Source organism: Salmo salar, chromosome 03, assembly GCF_965601325.2.
Source record: "Salmo salar chromosome 03, fSalSal1, whole genome shotgun sequence".
NCBI classification, from domain to species: domain Eukaryota; kingdom Metazoa; phylum Chordata; class Actinopteri; order Salmoniformes; family Salmonidae; genus Salmo; species Salmo salar.
In genome coordinates this window covers 89,240,381-89,259,007 of record NC_138293.1, presented here as the reverse complement: position 1 = coordinate 89,259,007, position 18,627 = coordinate 89,240,381, and the positions used below count along the sequence as shown (strand labels likewise).

At 43.5% G+C, this 18,627-nt stretch overlaps 1 protein-coding gene across 4 annotated transcripts in view; it reads left to right on the top strand.

The window, feature by feature from the left end:
* Nucleotides 1–18,627, top strand: part of LOC106601932 (E3 ubiquitin-protein ligase rnf213-alpha) — a 68,703-nt gene that overhangs the window by 21,540 nt on the left and 28,536 nt on the right. For all 4 annotated transcript variants that reach the window (XM_045715675.2, XM_045715678.2, XM_045715676.2 and 1 more), the window contains 23 exons: nucleotides 437–596; nucleotides 1,000–1,217; nucleotides 1,339–1,476; nucleotides 1,718–1,882; nucleotides 2,054–3,338; nucleotides 3,457–3,638; nucleotides 3,775–3,930; nucleotides 4,032–7,649; nucleotides 7,882–8,006; nucleotides 8,109–8,222; nucleotides 8,315–8,439; nucleotides 8,576–8,698; nucleotides 8,818–8,882; nucleotides 9,512–9,665; nucleotides 9,999–10,140; nucleotides 10,352–10,543; nucleotides 10,842–10,972; nucleotides 13,027–13,184; nucleotides 13,375–13,587; nucleotides 14,248–14,435; nucleotides 14,726–14,846; nucleotides 16,473–16,573; nucleotides 16,902–17,084. In XM_045715675.2, coding sequence (XP_045571631.2) covers nucleotides 437–596; nucleotides 1,000–1,217; nucleotides 1,339–1,476; nucleotides 1,718–1,882; nucleotides 2,054–3,338; nucleotides 3,457–3,638; nucleotides 3,775–3,930; nucleotides 4,032–7,649; nucleotides 7,882–8,006; nucleotides 8,109–8,222; nucleotides 8,315–8,439; nucleotides 8,576–8,698; nucleotides 8,818–8,882; nucleotides 9,512–9,665; nucleotides 9,999–10,140; nucleotides 10,352–10,543; nucleotides 10,842–10,972; nucleotides 13,027–13,184; nucleotides 13,375–13,587; nucleotides 14,248–14,435; nucleotides 14,726–14,846; nucleotides 16,473–16,573; nucleotides 16,902–17,084 — 8,057 coding nt within the window. The remainder of the gene's footprint in view (nucleotides 1–436; nucleotides 597–999; nucleotides 1,218–1,338; nucleotides 1,477–1,717; nucleotides 1,883–2,053; nucleotides 3,339–3,456; nucleotides 3,639–3,774; nucleotides 3,931–4,031; nucleotides 7,650–7,881; nucleotides 8,007–8,108; nucleotides 8,223–8,314; nucleotides 8,440–8,575; nucleotides 8,699–8,817; nucleotides 8,883–9,511; nucleotides 9,666–9,998; nucleotides 10,141–10,351; nucleotides 10,544–10,841; nucleotides 10,973–13,026; nucleotides 13,185–13,374; nucleotides 13,588–14,247; nucleotides 14,436–14,725; nucleotides 14,847–16,472; nucleotides 16,574–16,901; nucleotides 17,085–18,627) is intronic.

The window sequence follows — 18,627 nt, the reverse complement described above, 5'->3', positions numbered from 1 at the left end:
CCGCTCAAACATAGAAAATGTTAGCAAGTTTGCTTTTGCCACTAGGCAACATTGTATCAGCTTTCTGGCCACCACTGTCCTGGCCACCACTGCTCGTCAAAAGTTGGTTTTACAAATTAATGCTAGCTAGCTAGCTAACAAACTGCATCGCGCCGATGTCGCGCTACACTTGAATTTATAAAGGTAATTTACGTTTGAGCTGACACCCGTGGCGTTTACCATAAATATTATCTCGTAGAATGTCAAGGACATTGTCAGGTGCGCTGTCGGCGCAGTGTGATTTGTTTGAATCCCGGACAAAGTTATCTGAAGCTAACATTGCCAGGATGTGTGTTTGGTTTTCTGTATGGAACTAAACCAATCAGAACCAAGTATTCAGCCAAGTACTGGTAGAACAAACAATACTCAAACAAATTCTGTATTTCTCTGTTGTCAGACGCATGAGGACTTTAAGAGGGAGCACCTGGATCGTATTGACAATGACCTGATGCAGACAAAGCTGGTTCTGGTGGACATCACAGAACCCCGCAGACTGTGTCTCCAGGAACTCGGCCTCAGGAAAAACTTTGTCATCTGGGTTAAAGAGGCTCTTGAAGGTAAATGGGGTGATCATCTTTACCTTCAGGAGACTAACCTGTCAGTAATCAGTCACTAACTGTATCTATTGAAAATAGACAGTCATGTTTCGTGTAATTATATTTCATGTGGTTATCATGAGGTCTCATGTTATTTGTTATACTGTATCTGAACTGCTTGTCTGCACGTGTGGCTCAGTTGGTAGAGCATGGTGTTTGCAACGCCAGGGTTGTGGGTTCGTTTCCCACGGGGGACCAGTATGGAGAAGAAACAAAATGTAGGAAATGTATGCATTCACTACTGTAAGTCGCTCTGGATAAGAGCGTCTGCTAAATGACTAAAATGTAAATGTAATGCACAATTACCCATTGTGGGATAAATGTAGTGCTATTGGATTAATCAGTCTGTTGTGCTCTATTCCAGATATCAACGAGCTTAAAGTGTTTGTTGACCTGGCTTCCATCTCTGCTGGTGAGAATGACCTCGACGTGGACCGTGTGGCCTGTTTCCATGATGCTGTCCTGGGTTACTCTCCGATGCTGTACGAACTGAAGCCAGACTCCGGTTTCCAGGCCTTCAAGGAGGTGCTGAAGAAGCTGTGGAGGGCATTGGACAATGACAAAAACCTCCCAAAGAAGCTGGTGAGGACGTTTTATGATATTTAACTTACTTTCAACCTACCTTATATAAGCCAAAACTTCAAAAAGTCAACTATCCCTTTAAAAGTGGACAACTACCTGACTGTGAATGTCCTTATTGCAGCGTGACACAGCGCGCCACCTGGAGTGGTTGAAGACTGTGAAGGACAGCCATGGATCTGTGGAACTATCCTCTCTCTCCTTAGCATCAGCCATCAACAGTAAAGGAATCTACATCATCAGTGCCCAGAACCAAAAGAAGGTAGGCCTGAACAACAATCCATAGAATATACAGTTAGTTTCAACCATCTTTAAAAGTATCAGCTCTTACTCATGTTCATTTTAGCCAGGACTTTGTTCCAACTGCTTACCGACGCTTTGAAGTTTGATTATAACGTTTACCACTCCAGTGTGTAGAATGATACTTCAGTGGATTAGAATAATTATGTCATAGTCCTACAGTGCCATGCTGCAACATAAGTTTTGTCTTTTTGTCCTTCCAGTTGAGCCTGGACACTGCCCTGAAACTGCAAATCCCAGAGGAGCACGAGGAGGGCCATGAGATGCGCCGTTACTCCCTGGAGGACCTGAGGGAACTGCAGAACAAACTCATGCTCATGTCTGGGAAAGGGGACCAGGGCCAGTGTGAGGTGGACCAGTTTGCAGAGGTACTGTAGTATTTTTCTTTCTTTAATTTAACCTTTTCTTTAACCATTCATGTCAGTTAAGGTTGAAGCCCCTTCTTCAAGGTGAGCTTGGTAGTCATATAGTTACAGAAGAGAGGAGCATTTGGTATGGGCCGTTATAAACATGGATTCACTTTGTGTTCTTTTCCTCAGGTTTTCGCCAGTGTCCAGAGGCTAGCTGTGGCATTCATTGCCCTGTTCACGGCAGGGAACCCCCTGTTCAGACACTGGGAGGCCAACATCAACTGTAGTTCCCTCAGCCAAGACGCCGGCATCATCATGGACTTCAACCTTGGCAGCGTTGTCAGTGTGATTATGGTGGAGGGCAGCATCGTGGAGCAGCTTCCTGAGCTGTGCAGGAAGATGGAGAAGTGTCTGAAGTACTGGAACGACTTCATGGACAAACAGAGATCCCACAATTACTACCTGAACTACTACACCGCCGAGCAGATCGTATACCTGTGCAGTAAGCTGACTCAGCAGAATGTGTTGAATTTGGAGGACCAAGTTCTCATGATGCTCTCCTTCGTCAAACCCAACTGCACTGCTTCCGATCTTAGGCAAACCTGGCACACACTGCAATACGAGATCCTCACTAACCCACCTGTGCAAAATGAGGACATTGACTTCCAGACTTTTGTTGAGGTGCCGAGCGGTGTACAGGGAGGTCTGGATTTCATTGGAGAGTTGAATCTCTCTTCAGACAATCTTCCAAGTCTTGTGGAGCACATTAGCGGCTCAGGAAAGTTGGACTTGATGTGGAACGCCTACATGAGAGACATGAAGTGTTTCCTACCAGACACTCTCGATGTCCGAAGCTTCGGAAGACTGCTAGAAATTCTGGCCAACATAGGTGATGAGAATGAAGGAGACATGACTGATGAGAAGAAATACAAAAGCATTGAAAGATTGATGCCCAAGGGCCTGGCTATCGGAAGTCCAAACCTCATAGTTTCCCCACACGACGAGATCCTGTCGTCTTGCATCTCCATTTACATGAGCAGCAAACACGAGCCGCTGCCCACATACGACGAGGTCCTACTGTGCAACTCCTCCACGCCTTACGAGCAGGTGGAGCTGTTCCTCAGACGCTGCCTCACTGCCGGCTACAGAGGAGAGAAGATTTACACCATGCTCTACGGCGATCAGCTGAGCTACGAAGTCAGCTCCAAGGTGGAGAGCTTTTTCCAGCGAATTAAAATGCAGAGCAGGAAAGACTACAGGCTCGTGATCATCTGCAGCTCGGACAGAGAGCATGCCTACCTTCCCTCGGCCTTCAGCCAGTACAGGTTACACATGGTGCCCCAGGAACCCCTGAGCAGCATCCAGAGATACCTCAACAAACACTACATGGTCCCGTCAGATCAGAGCAGTGCTGCTGCTGTGTTCAAGGACAGAATGTTTGTTGGAGTTGTGTCGTCCAGTAGAGCTGGAGTTGGTGAGTATATTTGGCCTTCAGTTTATGTATGTGTTGATCATTGAATTGGGGGTTTGATATATCCTACTCATCCGCTGGATTTATGTTTAAAATAATTACATGTTCTTCACACTTTCAGGTAAGTCCCTTTACATCAAGAGGCTGTATGAAAAACTGAAACACTCCACCAAGAAGCCGTCACTGCTGAAATGCATCCGCTTGATCGAGCCAAGGGTTGATGAGAATGTTATTCTTCAGTCTCTGCTGAATACCCCCAAGGCGAAAGAGCTCATCATCTTCCACTTCGATGTCACATCTTCGGTAAATATACTGTAGCCTATTGGTCATTATTATTCGTTTAGTGATAGTTTAACTATTTTTGATAGAATATTAATCCATGTGGATTCGTTTTGTGATATTTTGATGAAATACTTAAAAAAAAACGTTTTATCAACAGGTGCGGAAAGGCCTCTATGAGTTTCTCTTTAAACTGTTGGTCTTGGGATATTTGATGGATACTGAGGGAAGGATGTGGAAATGCAGCAACAAGCAGCTTTATGTCATTGAGATCCTGCAGCCATCAGTAAACTTGCCCAGAAATGGCCCAAGAACGGTAAATATTTAGTCTCTTGGTGTTAAATCCCATACATTTTGATTGTGATAAGAGAAAAAGCACACTCACACCTTCGTTCCTCACACTTTATTTCTTTACAGAATGCAAGTGCCAACTCCACGTTCCTGGATGTGTTCCCAAATGTCTTCTGCCGCCCACCAAAAGAGGTTCTAGATCTGGAAATGAGGATGCGGGAGGACCCTTCCTTTGTAAAGCTTGAAGACCCATTCATGGATGACAAAGAGTTCAGGAGTGAAGCATATCAACGACCCTACCAGTATCTGACGCGTTTCCATAATCAAATCGACCTGGACACTTTCATGTACAATGGGGTGGAAGGCACCTATGTAGAATGTCTACAGATGCTCTTTATGTTCTGTGGCATAATGGACCCATCGTGGGCCGAGTTAAGGAATTTCGCATGGTTCCTAAACCTTCAACTACGAGACTGTGAGACGTCAGTCTTTTGTAATGCCTCTTTCACCGGGGACACCCTCCAGGGATTCAAGAACTTTGTGGTGGACTTCATGATTCTGATGGCCAAGGACTTTGCCACACCGTCCCTCAGCATCTCTGACCAGAGCCCCGGGAGGCAGCAAATGGACCTGACTGGGGTCACCGACGAAGACTTGGCACCCTTCCGGATCAGGAAGAGATGGGAGTCAGAACCACATCCGTACATCTTCTTCAACGATGACCATGTGTCCATGACCTTCATTGGCTTCCATCTTCAGCCCAACGAACAGAACTCTGTTGACGCCATCGATCCATCCACAAAAAGGGTGATCAAAAGAGACATCATGTCCAGAGAGCTGTATGAGGGTCTAAAGCTACAGAGAGTCCCTTTCAATATCGACTTTGACCAACTACCCAGAGGGGAGAAGATTGAACGCCTTTGCAATGTCTTGGGAATCCAGTGGCCTCTTGATCCTGACGAAACATATGAGCTCACCACTGACAATATACTGAAGATGCTGGCCATCCACATGCGGTTCAGGTGTGGCATCCCAGTCATCATCATGGGGGAGACAGGATGTGGGAAGACAAGGCTCATTAAATTCCTATGTGAGCTTAGGAGGAGCGGAGTGGCCACGGAGAACATGAAGCTAGTCAAAGTTCATGGTGGAACCAGCTCAGACATGATCTACACCAAAATCCGGGAAGCAGAAGCCATTGCGTTCACCAACAAACAAGACTACGGCTTTGACTCTGTTCTCTTCTTTGACGAAGCCAACACCACGGAAGCCATCAGCAGTATCAAGGAAGTCCTCTGTGATAATACAGTGGAGGGAGAGTGTTTGGTGCACCATTGTGGCTTGCAGATCATCGCCGCATGCAACCCTTACAGAAAACACACTGACGAGATGATTCAGAGGTTGGAGTCTGCTGGACTGGGATATCGAGTCCGAGCTGAAGAGACTGATGAGAAGCTGGGCTCCATCCCTCTCCGCCAGTTGGTGTACAGAGTCCAGGCCTTGCCCCCCAGCATGATACCTCTGGTGTGGGACTTTGGCCAGCTCAATGATCACACTGAAAAAATGTACATCCAGCAGATTGTCCAGAGGGTGGTTGAGACCAACACGATCGATATAGTATACACCAGGGTGATTGCGGAAGTCCTGTCTGCTTCGCAGAGGTACATGCGGACGAGGAAAGACGAATGTAGCTTTGTAAGTCTGAGGGATGTAGAACGATGCATGCAAGCCTTTGTGTGGTTCTACAAAAACCATGCAATGCTGCTTGCTGAGCTAAATCAGTATCAGAGAAATCAAAACGCAGAGAGGAGTGAGAGGAACCAGAGGGAGCCAGAAGCAAGAGACCCAGTCTTGTGGTCTGTAGTGATGGCTCTGGGAGTATGCTACCACGCCTGCTTGGAAAACAAGGACAAGTACAGACAGAGAATCTGCAAATACCTCACTGAAACCTACAGCCCGTTCAAAGTGATGCAGGAGATCTCCCTCATGCAGGATCTCCTTCTGAGCGGAGTGCCCTTGGGGGAAACTATTGCACGAAACAACGCTCTGAAAGAGAATGTCTTCATGATGGTGGTCTGTATAGAGCTAAGAATCCCCCTCTTCTTGGTGGGGAAACCTGGGAGTTCAAAATCTCTGTCTAAAACCTTGGTGGCAGACGCCATGCAGGGCCAAGCCGCACACTCTGACCTCTACAAAAGGCTTAAGCAGATTCACCTGGTGTCTTTCCAATGCAGCCCTCACTCCACACCGGAGGGCATCATCAACACGTTTAAGCAATGTGGTCGCTTCCAGGAGGGGAAGAACCTGAAGGAGTATATATCTGTGGTGGTGCTGGATGAGATTGGCTTGGCTGAGGATTCGCCCAAAATGCCCCTGAAAACCCTCCATCCTCTGCTAGAAGAGGGATGCATCGATGATGAGCCGCTACCGCACAAAAAGGTTGGATTCATCGGCATCTCCAACTGGGCTTTGGATCCTGCGAAGATGAATAGAGGCATTTTCGTCTCACGTGGCGACCCTGACGAGAAAGAGCTGATTGAGAGCGCTAAAGGCATATGCTCGTCTGACACAATGATTTTGGAGAAGGTCAGGGATTTCTTCCAACCCTTTGCCAGGGCCTACCTAAACATCTGCCGTAAACAGGGGAAAGGTTTCTTTGGTTTGCGTGACTACTACAGCTTGATCAAGATGGTTTTCGCAGTGACCAAGGCTTCCGAACAGAGGCCTAGTGCAGAGAAGATTGTGGAGGCGGTCCTCAGGAACTTCAGTGGCAGGGACGACGTGGATGCAGTCACAGTCTTCACCCAAAGGCTCCAGAAGATACAGATCAACCTGAATCTGGAGAGCATCAGCACCATCGATCTTGTCAGACAAAACATTTCTGCGATTGGCCAGGAGGACGAGTGCCGCTACTTGCTTGTTCTGACCAAGAACTATGCAGCACTACAGATCCTGCAGCAGACTTTTTTCTCTGAGAGCTGCCAACCAGAGATTATCTTCGGGTCTAGCTTCCCCAAGGACCAAGAGTACACCCAGATCTGCCGCAACATCAACCGAGTCAAGATCTGCATGGAAACCGGTCGAACCGTCGTGCTCCTGAACTTGCAGAACCTCTACGAAAGCCTCTACGATGCTCTGAACCAGTACTACGTCTGCTTGGGAGGACAGAAGTACGTTGACCTGGGACTGGGGACACATCGTGTCAAATGCAGAGTACACAAAGACTTCAGGCTCATTGTCATTGAGGAGAAAGAGGTGGTCTACAAACAGTTTCCAATCCCTCTCATCAACAGGCTTGAGAAGCACTATCTGGACATCCATACAGTTCTCAAGGAGGAACAAAGAGCAGTTGTTGTGGAGTTGGAGAAATGGGTTGGGCAGTTTGTGGCCCTCAATAACCAACACTCCATGGCCCCCCAGGCATACAAGTACCTACCTCCTGACGTTTTCATTGGCTACCATTCCGACACGTGTGCTTCGGTGGTCCTCCAAATGACAGAGAAACAAAGGGGAGAGACAGACATTTCCGACCCCCAAAGAAGAGTCCTGGACGAGGCCAAACTGATCCTTCTGAACTGTGCCACTCCAGACTCGGTGGTTCGGCTGGACTGCACTGGTCTCCCCAGGGTGGAGAGTGAACATCTGGCCAGGATCTACTTTGAGGACCAGAAGCACAGCTCTTTGGCCGACTTCATCTTCTCTCACACTCAAAAGGACGAGCAGTGCCATTCCTCCTTCACAGAGGTAACAATTTGTTATACATATATATTTTTTTACCACAATCAAATGTAGGCTTTCAATATTCCAAAAATTCTTAGGTTTTTCAGAAACTTGATTGGGACATTCCCATAATCAGGAGAGAATTCTCCAACCAGGATTTCTGAAAACCCTGGGAACTTTGGGATATGACATTATATAACTCTTATTAAACATTTGTTTATATAGTCCTACTTTTTCTTTTTTTTTACTTTCCAAGGTGACTACCTTTTCCAGACTTTTAACAGCATCAGATGTTGGACCACTGGAAGAGGTCGTGAACAATGTCGAGCTTCTCTCTCTTCAGCAGTTTGACACTGAGCACTCCTTCCTCAAGAAGATCAGGTTTGACACCGTTTAGTTCATGCTCATCATGCTTTATTGGTTGTCCATTAGCTGTTGAGTTGAAACCTTTTGGTCAGGTTAAAAACATTGCTCTCTTCTTAGTCATTTCCTCACATCTGGAAATGGGAGAGAGAATACATCTGGCAACAAAATACTGATCATTCAGTCAGATTTTGATGAAGCGTCGCACAGTGCAAATCTCATTGCCTCCGCCAAGTAAGTGAAGTCTGGAATACATGTAATTCGATAAATATATATTTTTTAAACTAAATCGGATTATATCTAATAATTTATCTAATTCATTTCAGATATTCTGCCATCAATGAAATCAACAAATCAAGACAAGAGGAGATGGGAGGCAAGGTCTTTGTCTACTTCATTACTAAACTGCCAAGAATGGAAGGAGGGACATCCTATGTTGGATTTCATGGAGGTGAGGTTATCGTTGGTTAAAACATTTTACAACTTTAGAACATGTTGAAATGGGATACGTACACAAAGATCATCTGAGATTGAAAACTTTGGTAAAAAAAACATTTATGAAGTTATTTTTTTGAAATCCCATATAGACCCCTGGAGGTCGGTTCATATTGATGACCTCAAAAGATCGAAAGATATTGTGTCAGATATCAAAGCCTTGAGAAATCTTACCATCAGTCAACTGTTTGAGGAGAAAAAGGATGAGCCTGAAGGTGAATGACTTTTTACACTCGTATTGATGATAATGACAAAATGTCTTCGTACTGATACACTTCTTCATAAGAAATGACCTGTTGACGTAGTTAAAAGAGCCTTCTATGTTTATGCACAGCTATGGAGGTAGATGACATGTACACTGAGACAGAGCAACAGGAACTGGAACATGAAGACCAAACAGTGAGTTTTACACTATTACTTACCCGCCAGTGTTGTGATTGGCTGTGATATTTGCCTATTGATTTCTCTCGCCAGAGGGGCATCCGTTGTCAAAATGGGATTGCCTTTCTGACTTCGTGGCCATGTTATTTAGTGCAAATCGCAAATGTAATTTCCTGGTTGCTAAAATTCAATACTCAATTTGAGCTTGTGCGAAAACAAGCACTGAAATTGCACAAACAGCCTATATGACAGGTCTACACTATTTAGTATTATAAACTGAGATACAATCTAATGCTTTAAAAGAGGATGCACTTTTTGATGTTAGACTTTAGCATTTTAATATTTAGCTGTTATTATTTGCTACAATATTGTTTTGGCATCCTGTATGTTGGTCTTCTTCATGTAAAAGCCTTTTCCTCTTGTAGTGTTTTACAGTAATACTGTAAAACACTATCATTCCACTATTAGCGGCAGATATATTATGGACATTTTCTGAAATTTCAATGCAAAAATTCAATTAAATCCTGTTTGTAGCACCATTTAAATATCATGTGTACATAACCCATGTTGTTTTACTGTACATAAACCATGTTGTTTTGGAACACCTTCCTCATGTTTCATGTGTCATGACCATGTTCCTACTGCAGAGCTGGGGGAGTGTTGTGGACTCCACGGCGCTGGTACGTAGCTGTGTGCAGAGCGCAGTGGGCATGCTCAGAGACCAGCTGGAGGGCGGAGTCCGTAGCACCAGGAGAGTGGAGATCCTGCTCACACTCCTGACTGACAACCAACAAATAAGAGGTAGGATAACTACTACTATTGTACTAATTGTTCATTTTTTGATTTTTAAAGCGACTTGGAGATTCTTCTTGTAGTAATAAGCGCTATATAAAATCTATTATTATTGCTGTTTAGGCCGATTCTTAACTGTTTACCCATTTGCGTGCTATATCTAAGCAGTAGTGCGTGCTAGCGCCGGAGAAGTTTGAAAATTGAGAGACTCAACAAGCGATCTCCATACTTCTCTGGCATTACCATATCCAGGCTTGCATGGATACAGCACAACAATGGGTCATCATTGACATGCATTCCATTCACAATGATAATACTCAGACTATGAATGTTTATAAACAGCTGAATTTCTGAGGACCGTGAAGAGACGTCTTCACTCGTTGCTGTCGACCCATGATGACAACACGCTCAAACTGTCCTCAAATCACTGGGTCATCAAAGAGGCGTCCAACATTGACGCACTGCAGGAAGGAGGGACATTCAGGTGAGTGACCACTATGATTTCAAAACCTCTTATACCAGTACAAATCCTCATTGTTTGCTTATTTCAAAGGGACTTTAAAGGAAACTTTTTTTAACTAACTTTTTAAGGGACATAAGATATTTTTGATTGGCCAAATAACCATACATTTTGACTTGGACCATATTGTTCGTAAACGGCTCTACTAAACTGTTTTTCTACCTTTTTGAACCAGACACACCCTATGGAAAAGGGTGCAGGCTGTGGTTATTCCCTTCTTGGCCCAGCTGGTCTCTGTCATCGACCGCGACCGCAACCTGGACATTCTGCTGGACTCCAACTCTGGAGAGGCGGTTAAGAAACTCTGGTTGGACATCTTTGGGAACGACAAACTACTCGAGGTTCCCTACACAGGACTGGACCGCAAGTAAGTACTGTACTGTCACAGCAATGGTTATGTTGTTGGACTAGAGAGCATAGAAATAGAATGACAAGAACAGCCATTTCTAATCAAGTTGTTGTTCTGCAATGGGTGGACCGGCGGCCGTATTGAGTATTCCAGTCAAATTACTATGGTCTGAGGGGCTTTGTCCCTTCTAGTAATTATATTTCTGTGTTCAAGACTAGAGACGCTGTCTTCTGTCAGCTCTGATTCTAGAATGTCAGTGAATCAACAACTCCCTCTCTCTTGCCACTCTATATTAACCCCTCCCTCCCTGTCCCAGTTCAGAGTCAAAGACCATCCTGGTCCAGAACTACATTGGGCTGGACAAGAACATCGGCTGCATCATGCCCTTCAGCTGGAGGATCAGGGACTACCTGGATGAACTCTGGGTCCATGCTCTGCAGCATGAAGGTAGTGGGTTATGACAATACCTCATACATCTAACTTATATGTCAGGGATCATCAACTAAATTCAGCCGAGGGCCCTTTTGTTTTTTTGAGTGGATGTTGGTGGGCCGGAACATAATTACAAATAATTTGTAGACTGCAAGAAGCCCAAACGGATATGTTTGACTAAAACATAATCATTTCAAACCTTGCTTACATTTGTATACAATCACGTCTCTCTGTTATGCGCGGGAATACTTTTGGAACAGATTTCTTAAATTAAAATCACTTGGAGCTGATTTCCTGGTGTTTTTACAGTCTTATGTCCGACAATGAAAATAAAAAAGTATTCTATTTTTTTTATATTTTTTTTTTATCAGAAAACCTTAACCTGTTGGGGCTACAGGTTAGCAATGAACCCCGAGACGGGATTGCTAACAAGGCTGGAAATTCAAAACATCAAAAATCTAATAATTTCAATTTCTCAAACAATCAAATATTTTACACAATTTAAAAGATAAACATCTCCTTAATCTAACCACATTGTTCGATTTTCAAAGAGGCTTTACGGCAAAAGCATAAAGTTAGATTATGTTAGGACAGTACATAGCCACAAAAGTACAAACATCCAGTTTCAATTCAAGGTCAGGCGTCACCAAAAGCAGAAACCAGCTAAAATTATGCACCAACCTTTGACAATCTCCATCAGATGACACTCCTAGGACATTATGTTATACAATACATGCATTTTTTGTTCCATCAAGTTCATATTTATATACAAAAACAGCATTTTACAGTAGCGTGAAATTCAGATTTTTTTCTTCTCTGAAATGCTTCCGGTGAACATAACAAAATTACTATTCGAAAACATTGGTAAATTATAATATTGTCATTCAAAGAATAATATATTATCATCTCGTAATTGCTACCGAATGGCCAGATCTCAAAATAACTTTACTGGGAAATCACATTTTGCAATAAACGGGGTGCTATACTAAGAACAATAGGCTATGCTATACAGTTAGCATCATCTAATATCGATAATAACATTGTAAATATCCCCTTACCTTTGATTATCTCCATCAGAAGGCACTGCCAGGAATTCCAGGTCCAGAACAAATGTGGTTTCTTTTGACAAAGTTCATAATTTATGTCCAAATAACACCAAGTAGTTAGCGTTCAGTATGCTCCCACAAAACATGGTGGGGGGGGGGGGTGTAAAATCACGCCGAAAAGCTAAAAAAACCTAGTAAATAATCTATTTACGTTCGTTCAAACATGTCAAACGTTGTTTAGCATTAATCTTTTGGTCCATTTTTAACGTGAAACATCAGTAAACATCAGTAATATTTTCACACAACCTATCCTATGTCTAGATAAACAATTATGACAAACTCACTCTTCTCAGATTTATGCGCAGGCGCAAAAAAACGAAGTGACGACATGACAACTTCCCTGCATTCTAATTTGCTCTCTGTTTATCATAGACGCTTCAAACAACTTTATAAAGATCGTCGACATCTAGTGGAAGCCGTAGGAGTTGCGAAATGAATCCTTTCTCACTATGGTATCTATAAAACAATGACACTAAATAGTACAGTCACAAAATTCACATTTTTTTTAAATCTATTTTTCACAGGTTTTTGCCTGCAATATGAGTTTTGTTATACTTACAGACACCATTCAAACTGTTTTAGAAAATTCAGAGTGTTTTCTATCCGAATGTGTTAATAATATGCATATCCTAGCTTCTGAGTTGGTGTAGGAGGCAGTTAAAAATGGGCACATATTTTTTTCAAAATTTCTCAATACTGCCCCCTAGCCCCAACAGGTTTTAAGGCCTCCAGTTGGGGAACCCTGTTATATGTTGTAACCAGGGGTTGTATTGGAGGATCGTTAATTTATTTAGTCAATAGGGCATTACTTTTTGACCAACGTTCAGCATTGTTTTACTGCTACATCCCTGGTTGTAGTCTGTGTTGTGTTCCATAATTCTTCATTACTAGGTCTCTATCTAGGAATGATGTTATTTTCTGTTCATTTAACCTAGTTATGGTGTTTCCCTCTGGGATGTTCAGGTCACACTCAGGGTCAGTTTGAGGAGTTCTTTAGGAAGACCCCACTGGGCCGCTACATCTCAGAGGCAGACCCGGAGATGCAGGCTGAGTTCTTCCACAGGTACCTGCAGGATTTCATCTCCATGACCATGAATGTGACCTGTCAGGAGGATCTGCAGGTAATGAGTTTCAATATTTTACTTTCAACATTTATATAATGATGTCATTAGTCTGTTTTTATGGATCCCAGCAATCATCATTCTGACTGGACAGTCCTGGCTAGATAAAGATGAATTGTTATTTCAAGGTGTTAATTATTAGTGTGTGTGTGTGTGTGTACGCATCCATACATCCTAACCAACCATCCAGCTCCTTTGCGGTGCCTTGACCTGTTGTGTGAACGAGCTGCGGCTGCGTCACGATGACGTCATGGAGAAGGAAGTGACCTCGCTGCCCTGGGTCCACGCTGCCTACCATGAGTTTAAGAACCGCCTGCAGAACCTGTCCAGGATGATCAGCATGGAGCCCCAGTTGGCCCAGGTCCTCCGGGGGAACACACATGCCAGAGAGGGGGATGAACTGGTCAGTATTCATGGGAAGCTACACTGGGGCGTTGGGAAAACACTGTTTTATACCAGCTGCACTGGAGTCCTAACTGTTGGCCAGCGCAAGCAGAGCTCGAGGGTTCTAGGTGTGAAAATGTTGACATTAACACCAGGAGCAGCACACATTATTATGAGCCGCCCTCCCCTCAGCAGCCTCCACTGAAGTATAGTATAGCAGGCCAGTTCAGTGTTAAAGGGATTCTTCATTTTATTTCAAGCAATGATACTTTTGTTTTCTTCTAGTCTTTTGAATGCTGGTAGAGATGAAATGGAAGGTAAATATTTGCGTTTTAGCTCAAGCATAGGGGAGATGCTTGCTGGAATATCGCTCCTTTATGCTGTGTGGCTTGTGTTGTATTTGCACAAATACTTGTGTTAATATAAACCATTTTCAGGAACAAGGATATCTTAAGTATATTCCTCTGCATTGTGTCATTTTGCATTGACCATAGCCTTGTGTGGCTGGCATTTATGTTCTCCTCTGCCAGGATGCAGAGCAAATGTGATAACGCGATGTCTAGCTACATGAGACTGCGTTACCCCTCAAAGCATGCCTTAACTCCCCAGGTGCTGGATGTGTATGTAATGTCTAGCTACATGAGACTGTTACCCCTCAAAGCATGCCTTAACTCCCCAGGTGCTGGACGTGTATGCGGCCGTGGCCTGTGTAGAGTACCTGGAGCCCCAGGCTCTGGACACGGACGGCCAGCGGCTGGTCTGGCTCAGACAGGTCAAGAGGCTCCAGGTTCCCATCGAGTTGGTCTGCGCCGAGGAGAATCTGAGACACTATAAGGACAGGAGCATGGCCATGGTCCACAGAGTTCAGTGAGTTAACAGGGATTCTATTCAATCTCAATGACAGGAACATGAATGGCAGGGTTGACACAGTGACATAGACATGGCCAGTATATAAACTGACTCTATTTATCAACTGTTGTTTTTTGTTTGTTGCATTGTCCCTTCAAAAGTCCCTTTATTTAATTGTGATTTAAAAGAAGTGTAAAGCTGTCCAGTCATCTGAAGGGCAGTTTTGTATTATTTGGTAGCTGCTAAAACTTTAGAACAACAGAATGCCAGTTGTATTTTCTGACTTGTTTTTTCTGTGGTTTCTGTAGGACCGGGTGGAACCGCATCGTCACCCTGTCTCTGTTTGTGGAGCACATGTTACTGGGCATCGAGGTGGTGGAGAAGAAGCTGAAGCCTCTGGTCTTGGAGCACACCAGAGGGTTGTGCCAGGTCAGTGTGGTCTGGGGTCATATCTATAGGAATGCTGATGTCAATTGAGCATCTCCATCAAAAATTATTTAAATCCAGGATTTGGCATAATCTGTGTCTGGGAAACCACCTTTTAGTGTATGCATAGTACTGTATAGTGGCGCAGCGGTCTAAGGCACTGCATCTCAGTGCTAGAGGCTTCACTACAGACACCCTGGTTCGAATCCAGGCTGTATCACAACCGGCCGTGATTGGAAGTCCCATAGGGCGGCGCACAATTGGCCCAGGTTTGGCCAGTGTAGGCCGTCATTGTAAATTAGAATTTGTTCTTAACTGACTTGCCTAGTTAAATAAAATGGTGCCCTTCAGTGGTCTATTTTAGTCACTGTAACAGGTAACCACACCACTCCTCTGATTTGCCTTGACTAATATCAGAATAATATACTGAACAAAAATATAAATGCAATATGCAACAATTTCAAAGATTTTACTGAGTTACAGTTCACATAAGGAAATCTGTCTATTCAAATAAATTCATTTCATCTATGGATTTCACATGACTGGGAATATGAATCTCTTGATCACAGACACCTTAAAAAAATGTGGGGATCAGAAAACCAGTCAGTATCTGGTGTGACCACCATTTGCCTCATGCTGCGAGACATCTTCTTCGCATAGAGTTGATCAGGCTGTTGATTGTGGAATGTTGTCCCACTCCTCTTCAATGACTGTGCGAAGTTGCTGGATATTGGCAGGAACTTGAACACGCTGTCGTACCCGTTGATCCAGAGCATCTCAAACACTCTCAATGGTTGACATGTCTGGTGAGTATGCAGGCCATGGAAGAACTGGAACATTTTCAGCTTCCAGGAATTGTGTGCAGATCCTTGTGACATGGGGATCATGCTGAAACATGAGGTGATGGCGGCGGATGAATGGCACGACAATGGGCCTCAGGATCTCGTCACGGTATCTCTGTACATTCAAATTGCCATTGATAAAATGCAATTGTGTACATTGTCCGTAGCTTATGTCTGCCCATACCAGAACCCCACCGCCACCATGGGCACTCTGTTCACAACGATGACATCAGTAAACCGCTCAACCACACGATGCCATACACGTGGTCTGCAGTTGTGAGGCCGATTTTGAATGTACTGCCAAATTCTCTAAAACAACGTTGGAGGAGGCTTATGGTAGAGAAATGTACATTACATTTTCTGACAACAGCTCTGGTGGACATTCCTGCAATCAGCATGCCAATTGCACGCTCCCTCAAAATTGTAGACATGTGCCATTATGTTGTATGACAAAAGGCCACTCTAAAATGTGCAGGTTTATTGTCCCCAGCACAATGTGTACCTGTGTAATGATCATGCTGTTTAATCAGCTTCTTGATATGCCACACCTGTCAGGTGGATGGATTATCTTGGTAAAGGATAAATGCTCACTAACAGGGATGCAAACAAATTTGTGCCCAACATTTGAGAGACATAACGCTTTTTGTCCATATGGGAAATGTCTGCAATCTTTTATTTCAGCTCATGAGACATAGGACCAACACTTTACATGTTGAGTTTATCTTTTTGTTCAGTGTCAATTTTCCTTTCCTTTCAAAATGGCATTTGTTGTCTTCGTTCTATCAAGGTCCTGGAGAAGGACTCCGACCTGAAAATGAAGAAGCCGTTTGAGGCGGTGATCGGTATACTGAAAGCCTGCAAAGACGGAGCAATGGAGCGCATTTTCAGGTAGGGATTCCCTTTCCTTTCTCATCTGTCTGGAAGTATATTTCTATTGGAATCCTGATCCAGCAAAGCAGAGATTGGCTGGTATTTTACCACAAAGGGAGCATATGGCTGGATCATGATTGGACTCTGACCACTAAAACCTCAGGGCCTTACTTATAGTGGGTATAAACAAGGACCTGGAGTTTTTCTGGTCACATTCACATAACAAAGAAAAACTTAGGGATTTCATTATAGTGTATAACTAGTGTCTAGCTCTATAATTTTAACAAACTCAGCGCCCTGCATGCTGTATGCTTAACTTGCATACCACTATCTTGTCCGTGTCTAGGTTTGGCCTCCAGCCATGCCCTGTGTGTATGAGCGACCCCCATGACCCCCTGAGCCTACCGTGTGACCACATATACTGCCTGGCCTGCATCAGACAGTGGCTGGTCCCAGGTCAGATGTTCTGTCCTCTCTGCATGCAGGCTGTGCCAGACGACTTCGCTCTCAGGCCCTCTGAAGACATAAGGTGAGGGCGGACCCTCATGTTGATTAGTACATGACTGAGGTTATTAGACATACTGATGGGTCTGTTTGTTATCTGAAGAAGATAACCTCATGGAAATAACTCTGACTTTATTGTGATTTAATCCTATTTTAATGTTTTATTGTTGATTTAAGCTTCAATTCATTCATCAATTTCACTGCCATTCAGTTATTCATGCATTAATTTCACTGCAATTCATTAATTACGTAATACCGTTCTTGTGTATGTATTTTAGGCTCACCAGTTTTAAATGCTTTCATACTGTTAGGTTCTAAATTAACCTTGTAAAAACTCATGGACGATTAGTAAAGCTCAAACCAAGTTTACAGCTGCATAAGACAAAGACATATTTCCACCAGTGGTAGTATATATATATATATATATGAGGTGATATACCCCAGTTTGGGTGGAGTCTCCTCCTTCTCTTTATTGCTAGGCAGGAAGTTAAGTGAGGCGGGCCATAAACTGTTCCTTCTCTGCTAGGGGGCAGTATTTTCATGTCCGGATGAAAAGCGTGCCCAAAGTAAACTGCCTGCTACTCAGGCCCAGAAGCTATGCATATTATTAGTAGATTTGGATAGAAAACACTCTGAAGTTTCTAAAACTGTTTGAATAATGTCTGTGAGTATAACAGAACTGATTTGGCATGCGAAACCCCGAGCACAATCCATCCAGGGAATTTGTTTTTTGTCAATGTGTTTTCCATTACCTTTCTATGGGAAACCCTTTTTAATAGGAATCTGGTTGTAGTTCCTATGGCTTCCACTAGATGTCAACAGTCTTTAGAATTTGGTTGATGTTTTTCTTTTGAGAAATGAAGAAGTAGTCCTGTTCTTTCCATGTGTCACTCAGATGGACTCAAGTCTTTTGTTGCGCGTGACCTGGAACGCGCTTCACGTTTTTATCCGGTATTGAACACAGTATATCCCGTCTTAAATTTTAGCGATTATTTACGTTTTAGGATACCTAAGTTTGGATTAGGAACGTTGTTTGGACCAAGTTTACAGGTTACTTATTAGATACTTTGTAGGCATGTTGGGCGAGTTGAAACCGGTGTATTTCTGAATTAAACGTGCCAAATAAATGGACATTTTTGGGACATAAAGAAGGACATTATCAAACAAAAGGACCATTTGTGATGTTTCTGGGACATTTTGGAGTGCCAACAGAAGAAGATCTTCAAAGGTAAGACATTAATTATATCGCTATTTCTGACTTTTGTCGCGCACCTGCCTGGTTGAAATCTGATTTTCATGTGTTTGTATGCGGGGTGCTGTCCTCAGATAATCGCATGGTCTGCTTTCGCCATAAAGCCTTTTTGAAATCTGACAAAGTGGCTGGATTAACAAGAAGTTAAGCTTTATTTTGATGTATAACACTTGTATGTTTTATGAATTGTTATTATGAGTATTTCTGTTTTTGAATTTGGCGCGCTGCAATTTCACTGGACGTTGTCAAATCAATCCCGTTAACGGGATTCGAGCGGGAATGGGATATAAGGGATCCCTGAGAGGTTTTAATGGGA